This window comes from Theropithecus gelada, chromosome 1, assembly GCF_003255815.1.
Source record: "Theropithecus gelada isolate Dixy chromosome 1, Tgel_1.0, whole genome shotgun sequence".
In the NCBI taxonomy this organism is placed as follows: domain Eukaryota; kingdom Metazoa; phylum Chordata; class Mammalia; order Primates; family Cercopithecidae; genus Theropithecus; species Theropithecus gelada.
In genome coordinates this window covers 192,453,886-192,475,045 of record NC_037668.1, presented here as the reverse complement: position 1 = coordinate 192,475,045, position 21,160 = coordinate 192,453,886, and the positions used below count along the sequence as shown (strand labels likewise).

The window sequence follows — 21,160 nt, the reverse complement described above, 5'->3', positions numbered from 1 at the left end:
ACTTTGCTTTCAGGAACTTACTAAGTATGAGTAAAGGACTGCCTGAGGTTGTTTTTTAGTTCCTGAAGCACAGGAAAGTGTAATAGAGGAGGGAGGTGTATTGGTTTCCTGGGACCGCCATAATTGCATAGCACAAACTGGGGGGCTTCAGCTACAGAAATGTATTGTCTCACAGTTCCCGAGCTAGAAGTCCAAGACCAGCAGGGTTGGTTCCTCTGAGGGCTGTGATGGAGATTCTGCCCCAGGCCTCTCTCCTAGCTTCTGGTAGTTTCAGGCATTCCTTGGCTTATAGCTGGTATTCTCTCTGTGTCTTCACATAATCTTCCCTCTTTGTGTGTCTGTCGCTGTGTCCAAATCTCCCCTTTTTATAAGGATACAGTCATACTGGATTAGGACCCACCCTAATGACTGCATCTTAACTTGGTCATCTACAAAGGCCCTATTTCCAAATAAAGTCACCTTTACAGGTATTGGAATGTAGGACTTCAGCGTCTTTTGGGGGGACACAATTCAACCTAAAACAGGAGGCTACCTAGCAAGCTTTCATTCTGAGCAGTGGTACAGCGCTGCCTTGAAGCTACAAAGAATTATTGGCTGAAATCAGTATATATAGCATACACAGTGCTGACTCTGGGATGTATTTAAGCCTGAACGGTTAATGCTAAATTCCTACCTTCTATTGTTCATCTACACTCTGCAGTAAGTCTTACCTGATCAAATGCAACCAAAAGACAGATACTTCCTCTCTGCTGCTGACTGCTACAATCTTTATTTTATTTTATTTTATTTTATTTTTTGAGACGGAGTCTTGCTCTGTCGCCCAGGCTGGAGTGCAGTGGCGCAATCTCGGCTCACTGCAAGCTCCGCCTCCCGGGTTCACGCCATTCTCCTGCCTCAGCCTCCCGAAGAGCTGGGACTACAGGCGCCCGCCACTGCGCCCGGCTAATTTTTTCTATTTTTAGTAGAGACGGAATTTCACCATGGTCTCGATCTCCTGACCTTGTGATCCGCCCGCCTCGGCCTCCCAAAGTGCTGGGATTACAGGCGTGAGCCACCGCGCCCGGACTGCTACAATCTTAAAGGCATAATTTCTAGAGAAAATCATCATTCTCTTTAAGGCTGATTCTTAGAGACCTGGTACCTGCTCAGGAAAGTTAATTGTTAATTTTTTAGTAACTTTGTGAGCAGGTTGCTACCCAAAGCTATCCTTGAAATCAGCCACAGTAGATGTATTTATCCCATGAAAATTGACAAGCACTACAAATAGGGGCTTTTTCTCTTCCCAGAGAGCCAATTTACCACCCCATCGCTGCCTAACTCAGTCTCCCCATTTTATAGGTGAAGGAACTGAGGGTAAAGCTTAAACTAGAACCAAGGTCCTGGCTCAGTTCTCCATGATCTCCACCTCCTAAAATCTAAACCACAAGTGTCTCAATTGTTTAAGGATCTTTTACTCCACAGCTATGCGACTTATACGCCTTCATATAAATCAGCTTCAAAGTCTTATTACGCCGTTTAGTTAGCACAAAATAATCAGACTTCATAATGCTTAAATATATTTTTGGTAAACATTTGATTTGAATTGAATTGGGGTTGAGCTGAATTGATCAGCTTTTTGGCTGGATACCTGAATGAGCATAAGGAATTCATACTGCTTAACCAAATAACCCTATTCCAACTTGAAAAGTTGTATGTCAGAAATGGGAGTCTTCTAATGTGGCAATAATGCTAAAAGACTCTAGGGAACCCCATTCTACCTGCATGCCCTCAATTCATATACATCTGGTTAGGATGATGCCACACATTGACTGGAAGCACCTCCATTTTTTAGAAGGAAAAGGGAATAGGAACTCGTATCTATTGACTGCCCTACCTTGAACGCAGTGATGTGCTGGTAAATGATTAAAGTCAGCTCTTTTCTGCAATCATACAGGCAGTAAGGGGAAAAAACTTTTTAAAACCCAGTTCAAGGTTGGGGCAGTAGAGGGAACTCTGAGTTGCAGTGAAGCAGTGTCTTCCAATTTCTGTGGTGTAAAGACTTTCACTGTGGCCAATTTCGAGCTCTCAACATAATGTCACTTGAACAGAGTTTGAAAGAGAAGAGCATAATCAGCTCTGGCAAGCCAGCAAGAGCTATCAGCACACCAGCAGGAGTCATATGACAGATTATCTCATTAATGCCTGCAATACCCTTAATACATTAGGTGATATAACACTTTTTTTTTTTTTTTTTTTTTTGAGACAGAGTCTCACTCTGTTGCCCAGGCTGAAGTCCAATGGCATGATCTTGGCTCACTGCAACCTCTGCCTCCCAAGCACAAGGGTTTCTTGTGCCTTAGCCTCCCCAGTGGCTGGAATTACAGGTGTGTGCCAACACACCTGGCTAATTGCTTGTACTTTTAGTGGAGACAGGGTTTCACTATATTGGCCAGGCTGGTCTCAAACTCCTGGCCTCAAGTGATCCACCTGCCTCAGCCTCCAAAAGTGCTGGGATTACAGGTGTGAACCATTGCGCCCAGCCTATCATACCACTTTTAAAGCTAAGGAAAGTGAATCGTAGAGAGGTTAAGTAATTTTCCAGGGTCACCAAGCTAATAAATTGCAGAGCTGAGATTTGAACTCAAGTCTGCCTAACTCCAAAGCTCTTCTAGGACTAGTAGCAGTTTATTCAACCAACATGTGTTGAATTACTATCAGGCATATGGCAAGCTCCAAACACAGAAAAGAGAATAAATAAAAAGATGACTAAGAGCCTCTACTTCAAGGAACTCACAGTCTAGTAGAAAGATAGACTAAATTAAATTTTTTTCTTCAAACATTTAAGGCATCTATAAAAAACAGCACAGGAGAGGGGGAAAATGAAGAAATTTGAAGGAAATGAGCCTTCAGCGAATGCTTTCTATAATTTTTCTGATTCAGGGGAGTGAGTAACCCTCAGGTGGCAATTAATCTGTAGAAGAAGCAGCGCTTTTAGGTAACTGGAGGTGAAAGAGAAGTAATTAACCTCTTGATACCTGAGGTCTTTCAAGAACTGAAGTTTCTTCACTGTGTGAGATGACAGCAAAAGTGGAATTTGACAGTTTGACCACAGTTATGTCTCTTAGGGACCGGGCGCCTCAGTCAGGCCAGTAAACACTTAAATCTCCATTTCATTGGACTAAACTAGCTGAAGGTCAGCCAGTGCTGGGCATTCTTACTCCTGTGATTATTTCACTCTCCTGCTTCTCTTTCAACAATAACTATACCTCTCCTTTCCCGACTCCTAGCCTAAGTGAAGGCTGCCATGTCTATAGTCTCCTCAATTTGGCATCCATTGAATTAAAGGCTGTTGATCTAGAAAAGCCTCAGGAGCATCTCTCCCAGCCTTCTCAGTTTGCAGATGGTTTGTTCTCAGGATTATAGCAGAGAGTTCAGTGTTGATTCCTCTGCCTGGGGAATACCAGTGACTATGTACAAAGTTAAAGGAAGAGTTCAAAAAGAATAAGAGAGTAATCACAGAGAACAGTGCAAGGAAATTGGACATGGAGTTGAAGTAAAAAGGATATTGAGAAAGACTAGGAAAGAGCTAGAGGTGAGTCAGATAATATGAGAAGACACACAGTGGGACCACAAAAAGGAGGAGAAGCAACTAGATTCAAGATCAGGAAAAAATAAACATGTATAAAGCTTACTTTAAGGACAGTAACTTTTGTATTTACTTCTGCCTTACCAATATAGAAAGTCATGTACACCATTGAAAAGCAGAGAATTATATTAGTCAGCATATTGCTAAAAACATCAGCCAATATACACCGAATGATTTTTGCACACCAATATCCAAATATTATGCTTCCCAAAATGTCCAAGATGAGTCCAATGCCTACATGTAAATCTAAAAAAAAGGAAAGAAAGAATAAGAAATAAAAACTTGAGCTATAACTTTCTTTTCTTTCATTGACGGCATTTGGGTCTTTGCACTTTGGTTTACGTGTGAGATTTTGAGTGGGGACCTTATTTTTCAGCAAATAGGAGTATGTCTCATGAAAGTCTGGTAAAAGCCTCTCTCAGAATAACCTTCCTTTACAGTCTGCAGCTTAAGGTTTGCTTCTCTAGGGATAGAAGATTCAAATGTCCTCAGGAGAAAGGCAAGGAGAATAAATGTGAAAAACTTGTGACAAATGGGTTTAGAGTGAATGTCTAAACAAACAAAAAAAAACACTAAATTAAAAATTTTTTTATGAACTTATCAAGACCAAGCTAACTAGGCCCAAGGTCACTGCTAACCTGCAGTTAGTTTATGTCCCCTACCCCCAGCCCAGGAGACATTGGAAAATGAAGATGAGACATTTTCATTAGTCACAATAACTGGGGGCACTAGTGGCAGTTAGTGGGTAGCTATAAGGGTAGTCCTAAATTACAAAGTCCTAAATGACAAAAATTGTTCCACCCCAATGCCTGGTAGCTCCCTCACTGTGAAGCACTGCACACCCCTCTTTATTCATTAATATTTATTTCTCCTTTTAGTATCTTCCTCCTCTTGTGACTATCACAAAAGTATATCAGAAAAACACATTTTCCCCCTTCATACTGTGATTTTTTTTCCCCCTTTTCATTTCTACTAGTAACACATCTGGAAACCTAGCAAGGCAACAGCTTCATATCCCAGTGGGCTTTAGCTGCAGGAATCTGGCTCTTGTCATTTCCAGGACTGGATTCTCCAGTCCTGCATAGAATGTTCTGCTTTCACTCTCAGACCCAAATCCAGAATCAAGCCAATTCTTCGCACTCACTCACTGACATCCAGATTGATCCAGGAAAGAAGTAAGTCTGAGCGAGCTGACACTATATTGTCTCTATTGTGACACTATATGTGTGCACACGTGCATTTATGCGTATTGAGAAAAACTAAAACACTTTTTGAATGTTCTTTCCCCCTTAATGTGCAAGAACACACATGCAGTACTCCTTCGGGTATCCATGGGGCATTGGTTCCAAGAACCCCTTTGGATACCAAAATCTGCAGATTCTCAAAACCCTGGATATAAAATAGCATATTATTTGCATATAACCTACAGCACATACTTCTGTGTACTTTAAATCATCTCTAGGTTACTTGTAATACTTAATACAATGTAAATACTCTATGTAAATAGTTATTATACTGTATTGTATTTTAATTTGCATTTTTTTTGTTGAGTTTTTCTGAATATTTTGTTGCATTATTTTTGTTGAGTTTTTCTGAATATTTTTGATCTGCAGTTGGTTGCATCCACGGATGCAGATGGCCAACTATGATTTTTTCTTGTTACTTCACATATCATTGTAATCAGCACAAAAGTAAAGTATAGAAAAGGCAGCAAAGTTAAAACATCTTGAGTGTATTTTAATTTTAATGAGAATGATTTTAGAAAATATACAGACCAAAAAAATGCTCCTACCTCTAAAAATAGAAAAGCGGATTCCACTGCCCCGAAAATTTCCAAAAAAAACTGATGTGATGCTACAAATGATCAATGATTCTCCTCTAATGAGATCAATGTACATTTTAGAAATGCCTGAAAAAGGAAATACAAAATATAACTCAATATGCTACATGAAAATAATGTTCTTGCACAGGAAGCAGAAACAGAAGAGAAAGAATAGAAAAAGAAAAAAAGAAAAAACAAGGCAACTATGACTGGGATAGATCTGCGAGACAATCACAATCACCATTTTTATATTTCTATATTGCGCCTCCTGTATTTGCAATGGCAAAGAAACATGGCGATAGCACTGCTTGTATTGCTCATTGTCTCAACCGTACTTGAGTTTCAGAATGAGACAAATACTTCTCAAGATACCACATTTAGTTTGAATAAACCTGAATCAGATTCCAAAATAACCTCATTTTAGAAATAACTACAAAATAGGGCACAACAATTCTACTCCTAGGTATATACCCAAGGTAATTGAAAATGTATGTGCACACAAAGATTTGTACATAAATATTCATAATAATATTATTCATAAGAGCCAAAAGGTGGAAACAACTCAATGTCTATCAGCCGATAAATGGATAAATATATGTGATATATCCCTACAATGGAATATTATTCCTCCAGAAAAAGAAATGAAGTACTTACTGATACATATTACAACCTGAACCTTGAAAACATTATACTACGTGAAAGAAGCCAGACACAAAAGTCACATATTTTATGATTTGATTTATATGAAATGTCCGTGGTAGACATAGAGACCAAAATAGATTGGGTGTGATTTCCAGAGGCTTGAGTAGATAAAATTCCACAGCCAAATTTCCATCTAACATCATTTTCTTTTGGCCTAGAAGACATTTAACAATTTTGCAGTGCAGGCCTGCTGATGATAAATTCTCTCAACTTTTGTATGTTTAAGAAAGTCTTCATTTTGCCTTCTCTTTCAAAAGATATTTTCACTGAGTGTAGAATTCTAAGTCTGTTGTCATTATTTTTGTTCCTCTAAATACAATGTGTCTTTTGTCTCTGGCTGTTTTTAAAATTTTCTCTTTATCATCGGTTTTAAGGAATTTGCTTTTTATGTGCTTTTTGTGTCGTCTTCTTTATAATTCTTGGGCTTGCAGTTTATTGAGCTTGTTGAATCTGTAGCCTTCATTATTATCAAATTTAGAAACTTTTTCTCCAGGATTTCTTCAAATTTTTTGTTCCTCCCTCTCTTTTCTTTTAGGGACTCATACATTAGGTCATTTGAAGTTGTCCACAGCACAATGATGCTCACTTCATGTTTTCTGGTCTTTTTCTCTCTGTGTTTCATTTTAGATAGTTTCTATTGCTACATCTTCAAGTTCTCTCATCTTTTCTTCTGCGGTGTCTAATCTGTTGTCATTAACAGTCACAATCATCTCATTTTACTACTTGTTACTACCTTTGACTATGACAGAAGGCATAAAAATACTGGTTAAACAGGTTGAGAGACTACTAGCACATTTGATTTATCTGGTGAAGAAATCCTTTAATTCTTCTCTCACATTTGGTGAACTAATCAGAACAAGTAAGGTATAAGGCTTGGTGTATAAAGTTTTGGATTTGATTTATATTTTTAATAGTAAGACACAACAAGAATTACTCTCCACCTTCTCTTTTGGCTTAATGTGGACCTAATTTATATTGGTTCATTGTAAAATTTGGAAAAGAAAAGAATAAAACAAATCTTCTATAATTCTATGATGACCCAGATATAACCATTTTAAAGTTGAAGTCCTTTTCTAAGCATATGGTTCTTTTTACTCAACTGAGATCATACTAACACTCTGTATTTTATTTCTTTACAAGATCCTCTTCCAGATTTGCTTTAAAATAAGAGTTAAGCCCTTACACTCTTTTAAAACAGGTAATGGATAGACAATTTCCTTTTAACTTACATATGAACGTCTACTACATTTTTGACTGGGCCAGTCCACCTTAGATTTAGGTTGCACAGGTTTACAGTGCAGACAGGCACCTCATCAAAAGAAACACCAGTAACATTATAGAAATTGTAGTTCTGTATATTATGATAATTTTAGGCATTTGGCAAAAAATAGTTTTTCCTTTAAAAAATTAATGTATTATGACTATTAAATAGAAGAAAACTGTTTTGAAGGAAGAACCATTTATCTAATTCACACACAGAGACAATATGATGCTCCAGCCAACACCCAAAACAAGTGAGAGTGACTTTCCCCATAAAATTATGTCAAATTTGTCTTATCAGGAGACAATGCTACTGGATCCAGAATCCATCTAACCTCCTGAGTGTTGCTGACATAAAAAAATATATAAATTAAGAGCCAATCCAATACCTTCACTAGTTTTGTCTTAAAGAAATAGAAGACTTTCAGCCGGGTGCAGTGGCTCATGCCTGTAATCCCAGCACTTTGGGAGGCCGAGGTGGGTGGATCATCTGAGGTCAGGAGTTTGAGATCAGCCTAGCCAACATGGCAAAACCCCATCTCTACTAAAAAATACAAAAATTAGCCAGGAGTAGTGGCACATAGCTGTAATCCCAGCTACTCAGGAGGCTGAGGCAGGAGAATCACTTAAACCCAGGTGACGGAGGTTGCCATGAGCCAAGATCGTGCCATTGCACTTCAGCCTGAGGTACAGAGATAAACTCCATCTCAAAAAAAAAAAAAAAAGAAAAGAAAAGAAAAGACTTTCTACTGTACTCCTTTTTTTGAAAAAAATTGAATGTTGAAACTGCAATAAATAACATTTATAGTTTATTATAACCATTTACAGTCAAGAGAGTGCAGAAAGGACAGCAGGAAGAAAAATGAGGTAATGAAACACGAGGTAAATACAAATGGTTGAAAGAATAAGACAGGTAAGGAAAGACAGAAAGAAACTGTACTTACAGGAGCAAAGGGAAAAAAGAGAACAGGATCAGAGTCTTTGAGAAACATATCTACCTTGTAACAATTTAGAACAGAACCTCCAAAAGTGCCTAAAACCCTGTGTTTTCCCAGCTAGGAGTATGAAAATAAGACTATCACATGCTGGAAAGGTTGGAGGTTTCTCACTCCAATCATAAGGTAGTATATTTCCACTAAATACAACCGATGTTTTAAAATTTGTTAGGAAAATATTTCTGAGTCAAAAAACAGAAACCATAGCATATAGCCATTCATGTTGGTACTTCTGTGTTAATAAAACCTGACTTTTTGGCCCAGTAATCCCATTACTGGGTATATACCCAAAGGAATATAAATCATTCTACTATAAAGACACATACACACGCATGTTTATTATAGCACTATTTACAATAGCAAAGACATGGAACCAACCCAAATGCCCATCCATGATAGACTGGATAAAGAAAATGTTGTACATATACACCATGGAATACTATGTAGGCATAAAAAGGAATGAGATCATGTCCTTTGCAGGGACATGACTGAAGCTGGAAGCCATCATCCTCAGCTAACTTACACAGGAACAGAAAACCACACACCACATGTTCTCACTCATAAGCGGGAGTTGAACAATGAGAATATACGGACACAGGGAGGGGAACAACACACCCCGGGGCCTGTTGCGGGGTGGAGGTGAGGGGAGCGAGCTTAGAGTACAGGTCAATAGGTGCAGCAAACCACCATGGCACACATATATCTGTGTAATAAATCTGCACATTCTGCACATGTATCCCATTTTTGTTGTTGTTGTTGTTGTTTATAGAAGAAACAAAGAAAAAAAAACCTGACAATAGGGGGATATTTCAGAGTGAAATCATCTTCCACCTTACCAAATAATATGGGAAATAGTGCAGGACTCCAAGTCCTCTTGGGAATAAGCTTTTATTGAGTAATATATTTGAGTGCCAGACTATATCTTTACCGCTTTTCTTGAAGATAAACTATAACCCCCTCCACCACCTGCCAAACCTTAGCTACTCCAAATGGAGGCAGTTCTAACAAGAGGTAGCAAGGCCTTGGAATAGTCTCGTTAGGGATCTTTAATGTTTCTTCTTATTGGTAAACAAACTCACCAACTTAGAATATCTACCTTGTGGCTGAGAATTCACTGGAACAGAATAAGAATGCCAATTTTTATCACCTTCTAGAAGGTTACATTTTCTTTGAAAAAAACTGAAAAAGTTCCTTGGAGATTATAATTGGCGCTATTTATCTCATCTCCTTGGTGGTTGTCTTATTTGCACTGTCTCTTTCAAGTCAGTCAGTGCTCTACCTCTCAAAGTGGAAAAAAAAGCACGGATTCTTATTCTTCCGGGTGCACAATTCATGCAAGAAAAATGTAATCAAAAGAAAATAATGTACCCTTATATTTTCAAGATAAGAGAGAGAAATAAATGTGACATACCAATAGTTTTTAGTGAATTCACAGAACGGAGAGGATCTGTAATGCCAAGGGTGATGCTAAAGAGTAGGCAAGATTGCAAATCCCATGAAGCTTTATTGAATTTTATAACCACATATCCAAGTATGATGCTTGCTGTAGAAAAGCTAATTAATCCAGTTAACAAGACCTGTGAACCAATTCATAACACAGTATTAGACTTAACATCTAAAGATGGCATGATGGCATTTACTTATATCCTAAGAGTCAGATCTTGGTTGTAAATGTTATACAATTACCCTGGAAGATAACTTTAAAAGGTATTCTAGTTTAACCACCTGCCACAAAGAAACTGCCCCTTTCAAATAAGCAAGATTCTACCTTATTATTAAAAAGACTGACTCAACTATCTTTCTTGTTGTTATTCTAGTTCAATAGTTCTCAATATTGAAAGGTTCTTAAAACAGAATGCAAATTTTTCCTGCTTCTATATAAAACATATCCTGATTAGTTTGGAAAGTAAATTGTTACTGACATATTGTATCTAGTACATGACACAAATTTATATACCAAGACTCTAAAATATTCACAGAAAATCTCCCCCTTTACTTTTTATTAATTGTAAAACAAGTAGTTCTGCAATAGAGAAAGGGGAGGCCATGAAATGCTTGAGATTAAGTGATTTACAGAGTTTTGTAATTTCTATGCACACATTGTTTATGCCCAAGTATAAGAAAGTATTCATTTTTCAAAATTATTTTTTTTGAAAATTATTTTTTCAAAAATAGTTTTGAAAACTATTCAAAAATAGTTGTGTTATTCAATCCTTTTCTTATTTTCCATCTCTGTCTTTTGTTTTACTTTCTGTGAGGTTTCCACAATTTGCCCATTAGGTCCTTTTATTTCTTTATCTATCGTAATGTCATATGGTTTTTCTTCTTAAATCTCTTAAGAGCATGAATTACATTAAGGAATTTTTTAAATGTTAAATTAACTTGTTCTGGAATAAACACAACTTGATCATGTTTTTATTATTTATATGTTACTGGATATATTTGTGCCAAAATTTTGTGTAGAATTGTTCTATGTTTGTGGGTGACATTGACTTATGATTTTTTCTTTCTCTTAATATTTCTGTATAGTTTTGGCGTTAAGGTTAAACAAGCCTTATAAAATAAGTAAGGGAGGAGGCCAGGTGCTGTGGCTCATGCCCATAATCCCAGCACTTTAGGAGGCAAGGCAAGAGGATCTCTTGAGTTCAGTAGTTAAAGACCAGCCTGGGAAACATAGTGGGACCCCCACCTCTAAAAAAAAGGATTAAAAATTAGCTGAGCATGGTGGTGCATAACTGTAGTACCAGCTACTCAGGAAACTGAGGTGGGAGGATTGCTTAAGCACAGGAGTTTGAAGTTGCAATGAACCATGAGATTACCACTGCACTCCAACCTGGGCAACAGAGCAAGACTCTGTCTCTAAAAATAAAACAAAGTAAGTGTGGGAGGATTTCCCCTTTTACTCTTGTCTTTAAGACATAAGATTGGTGTTATCTTTCACACTGGTTCACATAACTTACATTTAAAATAGTTTAGGTATCATTTTTTTGGAACATTTTTATTTGCCAATTCAATTTTTAATGATTATGGGACTATTTGGGTCTTTTTAAATTCTAGAATAGACCAGCCACGGTGGCTCATGCTTGTAATCCTAACATTTTGGAAGGCTGAGGCAGGAGGATTGCTTGAGGCCAGAAGTCTAGAAAGCAGCCTGGACAACAGAGCGAGACCTTGCCTTTACTAAAAATAAGAAAAAATTAGCCAGGCATGGTGGCATGTGCCTGTAGTCCCAGCTATTCCAGAAGCTGAGACGGGAGGATCACTTGAGCCCAGGAGGTTGAGGTTGCAGTGAGGGGTAATCATGCCACTGTGCTCCATTGTGGGTGACAGAGCTAGACTCTGTCTCAAAAAAAAAAAAAAAAAAAATAGATACATAAATAAATAAAAAGAAATTCTAGTGTAAGTTTTGGCAAATTACATATTTTTAGGAATTTCCCATTTTGTCCAAGTTTTTAAATATTTTTGCTGAATCATAAAGAAAATAAGGCATCAAAACTAGAGGGATGCAATTAAAGCAGTGCTTAAAGGGAAACTTATAACATTAAATGCATATATTGGAAAAGAATAAAGGTTAAAAATGTTTATGATTCAATTAAGCCTAGCAGTAGGTTAGATATTGTTAAAGATAAAGTAGTAAATGAGAAACTAAATTTGAGGAAATTACATACAATAGAGTTCCGAGAGATAAAAGACAGAGAATTAAAAATCATGGAGAATATGATGGAAAATCTACAACTAATGGGAATTTAAGAATGAAATAACAAGCCTGGCGCAGTGGCTCACTCTTATAATCCCAGTACTCTGGGGGACCCAGGCAAGCAGATCATCTGAGGTCGGGAGTTCAAGACTAGCCTGGCCAACGTGGTGAAACCCCATCTCTACTAAAAGTGCAAATATTAGACAGGTATGGTGGCGGATGCCTGTAATCCCAGCTGCTCAGGAGGCTGAGGCAGGAGAATCACTTGAACCCAGGAAGCGGAGGTCACAGTGAGCCAAGACTGTGCCATGGAACTCCAGCCTGGGCAACAGAGTAAGACTCCATCTCAAAAAAATAAAAATAAAAATAACAGAGTATAGAAAATATTTAAAAGATAATAGCCGAAATGTGGCTAGAATTGATGAAATATATTAATTCTCAGATTTAGTAACCATAAGAAGTCTTAATATGTATAAATAAAAAGATACTAACACCCAGAAACATCACAGTGAAACTACAATAGTCCCCCTCTATCTGCAAGGGATATGTTCCAAGATCCCAGTGGATGCCTAAAACCACGGATAGTACCCAACCCTATATATACTATAGTTTTTTTAAATGCATACATATCTATGATAATGTTTAATTTATAAATTAGGCACAGTAAAAGATTAACAATAAGTAATAATAGAATAGAACAAGTATAAGCACATGACAGCATCACTACTCTTGCACTTTGGAGCTATTATAAAGTAAAATAAGGGTTATATGAACACAAGCACTGTGATACTGTATGTTCTATCTGATAACTGAGATGGCTACTAAGTGACTAACGGGCAGGAGATAATGTATACACAGTGGATATGCTGGCCACAAAGACCACTAAATTTAAAAAGATGACTACCCACAGACCTTTAATGGAAAGGACACAAAATCACAGCTAGATAGGAGTAAGTTCTAGTGTTCTAAAACACTGCAGGATGACTATAGTTAACAGCAATATATTATATAGTTTCACACAGCTAGAAGGAAGACATTGAATGTTCCCTACATGAAGAAATAATAAATGTTTCAGATGATGAATATGCTAATTACCCTGATCTGATCATTTATACATTATATATATTGAAAGATCACTATGTATTCCATAACTATGTACAATTATTAGTCAATTTAAAAATATAATTTTTAAAAAGCTGCTAGAGCAAAACTTCAGGAAAAAGGAAGCTGAATCCAGAAAGATGGAGTTGGATGCAAGAAGGAGCAGTGAGCAAAGAAATTGAAATTGGTAAGCATTTAGATGAGTGTAGAGAAGCACTGGTACCTAAAACATTACAATCGCAATAATAATGACAATGACTAATTTCAGGGATGGTAGTATTATGTCAATAATGTAATAAAATATAAGATGAGAAAGGATAATTAAAGCATTCTGAAGTTCCTGCATTATTTGGAGGAAGGTAGAGACATTTAGCTTTAGACTTGTTAAATCAAATATAATTATTAAAATTTAAGATTTTTTAAATGTACGAAACCAGTAAGAGAATTGTATTTAGGAATATAGCAATTTTGACTGCATTTAACAGAAAAGAGTGCTTACAGTGTCAATAAATGGAGATTTTGGTCGTTTTGTTTTTTGTTTTTGTTTTTGAGATGGGGTCTCGCTCTGTTGCCCAGGCTAGAGTGCAATGGCGCAATCTCGGCTCACTGCAACTTCTGTCTCTCACGTTCAAGTGATTCTGCTGCCTCAGCCTCCCGAGTAGCTGGGATTACAGGTACACGCCACTAGGCCCAGCTAATCTTTTGTATTTTTAGTAAAAGCAGGGTTTCTACTAAACCTGACCTCGTGATCTGCCTGCCTTGGCCTCCAAAGTGCTGGGATTACAGGCGTGAGCCACCGCGCCTCAAGTAACCCTAAATCCAGAATAAACAGCCTTATGTTAGTATGTTGGCTCCCAGTGCTCTTAAGGACCCAGGCTCTTTTTTCTCTTTATGTTCAATCATATATAGTGCCTGTTCTCATGTTCACTACTTCACAATCTCAAGATGAATACTCATTCTAGACCACTGGGAAGGCTCCAGGCAGAAAGAGAGGTAAAGCAAAGAGCAAAAAGCACATGCCAGCTGATTTAACCCCCTTATTAAGGGCTTTCTAGAAGCCCATTCAGCAAACTTTTGTACATTTTTCATTGGCCAAACTATCTTCTTAGGGTACCAAAGTTGTTAGGGATGCTTGGAAATATGACATTTTACACTAGACCTATTGCCATACCAAACGAAAAATTTTAAGTTTCTGTTAGTGAGAAAGAGAGGGAGACTGCATATTGGATAAGCAACCAGAAATGCCTGCCACCAAAAAATAGAACATGAAACTGTTAAATTAGTAGAAGGAACAAAAGGGATAAAGGAAACTGAATTAATTCAATTAATTGAGAAAAGGAAGAATGAGACAAAGCATGGCAAATAAAAGGATAAAATAATATATGAGAAAAAGTTCAAATATATTTCTTTTAAAAACTTTATTTTCAATTTATAAACAGTAAAATCTACTCTTCGGGTGTACAGTAATATGGGTTTTGATAAATGCATACAGTTATGTAATCACACCAAAACTAAGAAACAAGACAGATACATCACTCCCAAAAATTTCCTCATGCTACATCTTTGTGGCCAATTCTTTTCCCCAACCCCATTCCCTAGCAACCGATGATGTTCTCTAGACCTATAGTTTTGCCATTTTTAGAAGGTCTATGAATGTAATTATATAATTTGTATGTACCCCTTGGAGGCTGGCTTATTTCTCTTAGCACAATGCATTTTAAATTCTTCCTTGTTGTGCCTATCGATACTCCATTCCTTTTTTATTGCTGAGTAATATTTCATTGTAAGATGTTCCACAGTTTATCCATTCACCAGCTGAAGAACGTTTGAGTTGTTTCCAGACATTTGAGGTTATAAATAAAGCTACTATACAGATTCATGTAGAGGTTTTGTAAACATAAGTTTTCATTTCTCTTGGGTAAATACATAGGAGTGAGATTGGTGAGTCATGTGGCAAGTATATATTTAACTTTATAAGAAACTCCCAAACTGTTTCCCAAAGTGGTTGTACCATTTTGCCTTCTCTCTAACAATGTATGCAAGTTTCATTGCCTTCATATCTTCACCAGCACTTGGCATTAACAGGTTTGTTGTTGCTATTCCAATAGGTACACAGTGGTATCTCATTGTGATTTTAGTGTGTATTTCTCTAGTGACTTATCATGTTGAGCATCTTTCCAAGTGCTTTTATTCCATCCATATATCTTCCTTGGTGTCTCAAATCTGTTCAAATCTTTTCTCTTCTAAATCTATTTTTAATTACAATAAATACTAATGGACTAAACTAGTTTTTAAAAAGAAGCACAAATTATCAACCTGTATAAAATAAAAAAAATCCAACTGTATACTCTTAAAAACATACCAAAATCTTGAAAACAAAAGGATGGAAAAATTGTAGCAGGCAAATACCAAAATAAAGCTGATGTAACTGTAGTAATACCAAATAAAATTGTTTTAAGGCAAAAAGCATTATTTGGGATAAAAGGGAAACTAAATAATAAGAAAAAAATTAACTGGGAAAAATAGCAATACTTGTAGACACTTAATAACAACCTCTATTTGTATAAAGTAAAAACTGACGTAATTGCAAGGAGAAATTGATAAATCCACAGTGATAGGGGAAACTTATTAAATTGAACTGAAAAACACTATTGGGAAAAACATAGAAGATTGAACTTCATAATTAATAAAACAATCTACTGAACAAATTTAGACCCCTACACTACATAGAGAATATACATTTTTACAGCGTAACATTTTAAAAAATCATGTACAAGCCTACAAAGCAAGTTTTCACAAATCAAAGAATTGACATATAAAACACATTCTCTGATTATGGTGTGATAAGAGAAATAATAATAAAACATCATATTTGGAAAATTCAAAACAATTTTTACATAATTAATGGATCAAAAAGTATAAGAAAATGTAGAACTGGATGATGATGAGTACACTAAAAACCAAAACATGTGGGATACCACTAAAAAGAAAATTTAAAACCTTAAATGCACACAGAAAACAAAAAAAGCTAAAAATGAACCAAATATTAATTTAAGATGTTAGAAAGAACAGAATAAAACCAAAATAAAGTGTTCTCTGAAAAAAGAAATAAAACAGTACAACAGGTATGATTAAGAAAAAAAGAGAGAAGGCACAAGTAACAATCTTTGCAGGGAAAATGGGCAAATCTACAGAAACAGTTGAGATTAAGTCAGATGTGGGACTAGAATCCAGATTCTGACATTTATTATCCTTATCTGTGACCTCTAAGCTTCAATTTGCTCATATGCAAAATGAAAATGATGTTTACTCTGATATTTACACTGAGAATGCCTAGTCACAATGGTCACTCAGCAAATACTAATTCCTTTCCTCTCCCTTCAACTCTTTTTAGTTAGTAGTTCTGTAGAATGAAGAGGGCAAAACAAATAAAATATGAGATTTTGTGAATTATTAATCATCTATATAGGCAGCCATATTCTCTATCAACATGCATAAGCAAGAATTGATCATACTTTGTTTTAAATGTGATCTTACCTGCCAAAACATATTCTTGAGTATATAAAAGTCTACATCCAAAGCAACCATAAATATAATTAAAGGTGAAAAGTAAGAATAAAGTGAAAAACTTGATGTTTTTAGAAGAGGGTAGACAATTTGGTGCACCTAAAGTAACAAAGACAAACAAGAAATTAGTGTGCTACCATTTCCAAGTATTAGAAATTAGGTTGATGCTATGTCAATCAATATAAATTTTAGAATCTTTCAGTATACAGCTAATGAGAGAGTATCTACAAGGGCAGTCTTAAGGGTCTTGTGGTAGATTGCTTGATCTAGCCATCCAGATAAGTTATCTATATAGACCTCTATTCACCAGAGAATTGAGTGGTTTTTGGCTACACAAACACTGCTTGTGGTGTGCAATCAGTATTTTCAAAAGTGGTATCCCTACTGTTGGTGATATCAGAAAATATTTTTGGTGATTCACAGGTAAGCATTTTTTAATTTGACTGTTAGATGTTTATTTCAATTCGCTTTAGGTGAGGGAAAGAAACTTAAACAGGTACTTGTTTCACAGACATTGGCTTAGGATTTTTAAATCTTTAAGTGAGTCAGTAGAGAAAAATAATTCATAGAAAATAGCAGATTGTATACATAAGACATAAATCATGAAGGTTGTACACAGATTAATGGAAAATACAACAACGATTGAATTGCTATAAATGTTCCCTCCTAAAAAGTTTATTTTGGCCCAATCGATAGTTTAACTTTCATTATTTCACCTCCCTATCCCTCAGTTTGCTCATCTGTAAAATGGAAATAGAGTATCTGTTTTCAATGGGTTGCTGTTAGAGTGAATAAATTAACTCAAGGGTTAATAAACTAATAAATTAATAAATACAAAGCACTTAAAAGAGAGCCTGGCACTTATTAAACACTCTAAAGATGTCAGCTAGTAGTACTGGTGGTATTTCAGAAGATTGGGAAGAAGCGTTTACAATCCTAGATGGGTACAAGCATTATCTCCATTTTAAAAAAATAAAGGAATGAGTGGAGGCAAATTGTTATTGATCACACTGCTATGCAGTTGAAATCAGAAGTTAATACTAGGTTGATAGTGAATGAATGTTTTCTTGTATCTATGGTACATATTATATGAAGCATGTTTTACATTTAATCTGGCAGTGACCTTGCCTCATGATGAACATAACTGCTACCTTTTATAAGCAGGTCCCCCCCGCCCTTTTTTTTTTTTTTTTTGAGACGGAGTCTCGCTCTGTCGCCCAGGCTGGAGTGCAGTGGCGTGATCTCGGCTCACTGCAAGCTCAGACTCCCGGGTTCATGCAACTCTCCTACCTCAACCTATAAGCAGGCCTTGTATAAGGCAAGAGCAGGGAAGAAGCCAGTGTATGTGTGCAGGGTAAGGAAGCCAGAGCAAGGCTTCAGAAGCAGATGATGAACCCAAGAATGCAAACACATTATCCTTGCTTGCTTTTTTTTTTTTTTTTTTTTTTTTTGAGACGGAGTCTCGCTCTGTCACCCAGGCTGGAGTACAGTGGCGTGATCTCAGCTCACTGCAAGCTCCACCTCCCGGGTTCACACCATTCTCCTGCCTCAGCCTCCAGAGCAGCTGGGACTACAGGCCCACTACCAAACCCGGCTAATTTTTTGCATTTTTTAGTAGAGACGGGGTTTCACTGTGTTAGCCGGGATGGTCTTTCCTTGCTTTCTTTCCTTGTTTTCTTTTTTCTTTTTTTTTTTTTTTTTTTTGACAGTCTTGTTCTGTTGCCCAGGCTGGAGTGTAGTGGCGTGATGTCAGCTTACTGCAACCTCCGTCTCCTGGGTTCAAGAGATTCTCATGCCTCAGCCTCCTAAGTCACCAGGATTACAGGCATGGGCCACCCCTCCTAGCTAATTTTTGTATTTTTAGTAGAGATGGGATTTTGTCATGTTGGTCAGGCTGGTCTCAAACTCCTGACCTTAAGTGATCTACCCACCTCAGCCTCCCAAAGTGCTGGGATAACAGGCGTGAGCCATCACCTGGGCACATTTTCCTCTTATTACTGCTCTTTTGAAGCTTCCCTAATTGATGTGTCCTCTACTGTGTGGTTTTTTTGTTTTTCAAATTTTTAAATACCAGATAGAACTTTTTGAGTAGCTGTTCCCATAAGAAAAAACATTCCATGCATTCAGGGATGAGATGGGAGTGGACTTTATTTTTGGCATTTTTCCCTTTAATTTAGTCTCTAATTTATTGTACATACAGTACCTCAACAGAACTGTAGGCCATCTGTCCTATCACAAATCCCGACAGAGAAAGAATCGTCAAAACAATGACTTCGGAATTCTTTAAACACATCTTCAAAAGCCCTAAAGAAATACATGTATGTGTTATTTAAACATGGTAAGTTTCAAAGCAATTTAATTAATATTTCTTTTCTCTAGTTATTTAATTTTAAACTTCTGAGTGTCATATTCTTGTGGATGAATCACTGACATCTGTTATAAATGCTGTCTCTTAAGGATATGACACATGATGAGGCATCTCTCACAGATTTGCCTGCTTCCAATTTGCCTGCCCAGTGACACATCAGAATAACGTATGGGTTTCTTACTAATGGATCTAATGGTGAGAAATTACGGAAAGCCCAATTTTACATCTACATAGTACACCTTCTATTAATAATTCCTCATCCTAAGCTATAGCGACATATTTCTAAAATTTTCCCAAAAGCCAGAAACACATTTAACTGAGCTCTAACTATAGAGAAAACTGCCTTCATGACACTAGTAACAAAAGCCACTCATTATTCTCTATCTGCACTTTCTTGCATTGAAACCTCTACTCTATCTGAAGTTATTCATTTCATTGCCTCTAGAGACAATATATAAACTATAATACAATTAATTTATGCCTAGGGTAAGATTCATTGGCATCCCAGATTCTGCATTTCTTGACTTCCAGTTATAAGTTAAGCCACATCATTAAATATTAATTGAATACAGAAGGCCTCGACTTACTTTGGGATGGTGCAAAAGTGATACACATTTGGTAGAAACTGTACTTCGAGTACTCATACTATTCTTGTGTTTCGTGTTTAGTACAACATTTACTAAATTACATGAGATAGTCAACACTTTTATTATAAAATAGGCTTTGTGTTAGATGATTTTCCCTAACTGTAGGCGAATGTAAGTGTTATGAAAGCTTTTAAGGTAGGCTAGGCTCAGTTATGATGTTCAGTAGGTTAGCTGTATTAATGCATTTCAACTTACAATATTTCAAATTTATGATGGGTTTATTAGGACACAACCTGAGAATCAAGGAGCATCTGTATTTGTTATAGGTAAGACCAGATAAAGATATGTTTTTTACACTATTTCTGCAATGCTCTTTACTACTGGAGCATTTGTCTCTACAAAGGATATAGAGCTAGTCCATGGTCATCAGCACCTTGTGATATCAAAAGGAACCAAGGTCATTAGTGAGTATATTAAAGATTCCCAAAGAAAGCAATTTCACTCCTTGATACAATGGGTAAAATTGAAGGAGTTTATACACATTTGTTTATTTGTTTCTGTATAGTATTCCTAGTTCCAGAAAGGATTTTAAAGCAGCTATTTTTCCTTTTTCCTAATCCCTAGTGTTGAATTGTGGGCTAAACCATCTGTGTGTTGGATATGTAACTCGATCTGCATGAATATCATTCTCTATACCTGTTGAATTCTCAATCATTGTTTAAGAGGTCCTTATTCGTGAAGTCTTTCCTAATTTTCTTCTTGGGGTTGGGGTGGGTTATTTATCTTCCCTGAAGAGAGATCACACCAAAAGCCATAATAAAATGGACAAAATGAATGACATCAATTACGTAAGTCATGAATTGTATGCCTGGGCTCTATTTGTGTGTTTGATCCCATTGTCCTCCCCTCGCCTCAGATATTTTGGTCAGGTTAGGTCTGGCCAGGCAGGCAGTGTACAGCTCTTCCTCCTTCTTGTGAGCAGAGAATCTTGACCACACCTTTATAGTTATACTTAACACATTGCATAGTAATTATGTGTTTGCCAATCTCCCCCATGAGAGGGCTCCTTGAAGTTAAGTTGTTCTTCTTACATGTCTACCTCACTACCATGCTCAGCAAATGTTACTGAATACAGGAATATAGAATAGACACTACTTATAATTAAATGAAGTGAGATTGACAGTATTCACTCATGTCTTGTCAGTTCACTGGGCCCCTTCTTTTGATGTTATGTAGTTGTGATGGCTTTCCCCATTGACAGAAGGTTCACAGGGCAGAGGAAAGATGAGTTTCCAAAACAACCACCTACCTCCCAAAACAACAATGAAACATACAAGCGTTGTGAAATGTTCCTCTTCAATAAGGTAGTCAGCTGGCTGCCCGCAGAGTAAATCAGGTCCGTTACTTTTGTTTTGTGCCCGGATGTAAGAACTCAT

The 21,160-nt window shown here is 36.7% G+C and overlaps 1 protein-coding gene across 1 annotated transcript in view; it reads right to left on the bottom strand.

The window, feature by feature from the left end:
- SLC9C2 (solute carrier family 9 member C2 (putative)) overlaps positions 1 to 21,160 on the bottom strand; it is a 92,500-nt gene extending 71,340 nt beyond the window's left edge. The window contains exons 1-6 of the mRNA XM_025399911.1: positions 21,034 to 21,160; positions 18,973 to 19,073; positions 16,740 to 16,868; positions 9,816 to 9,981; positions 5,418 to 5,534; positions 3,710 to 3,871 (exon numbers count right to left, since the gene is read on the bottom strand). Of these exons, the coding sequence (XP_025255696.1) occupies positions 3,710 to 3,871; positions 5,418 to 5,534; positions 9,816 to 9,981; positions 16,740 to 16,868; positions 18,973 to 19,073; positions 21,034 to 21,160 (802 nt within the window). The remainder of the gene's footprint in view (positions 1 to 3,709; positions 3,872 to 5,417; positions 5,535 to 9,815; positions 9,982 to 16,739; positions 16,869 to 18,972; positions 19,074 to 21,033) is intronic.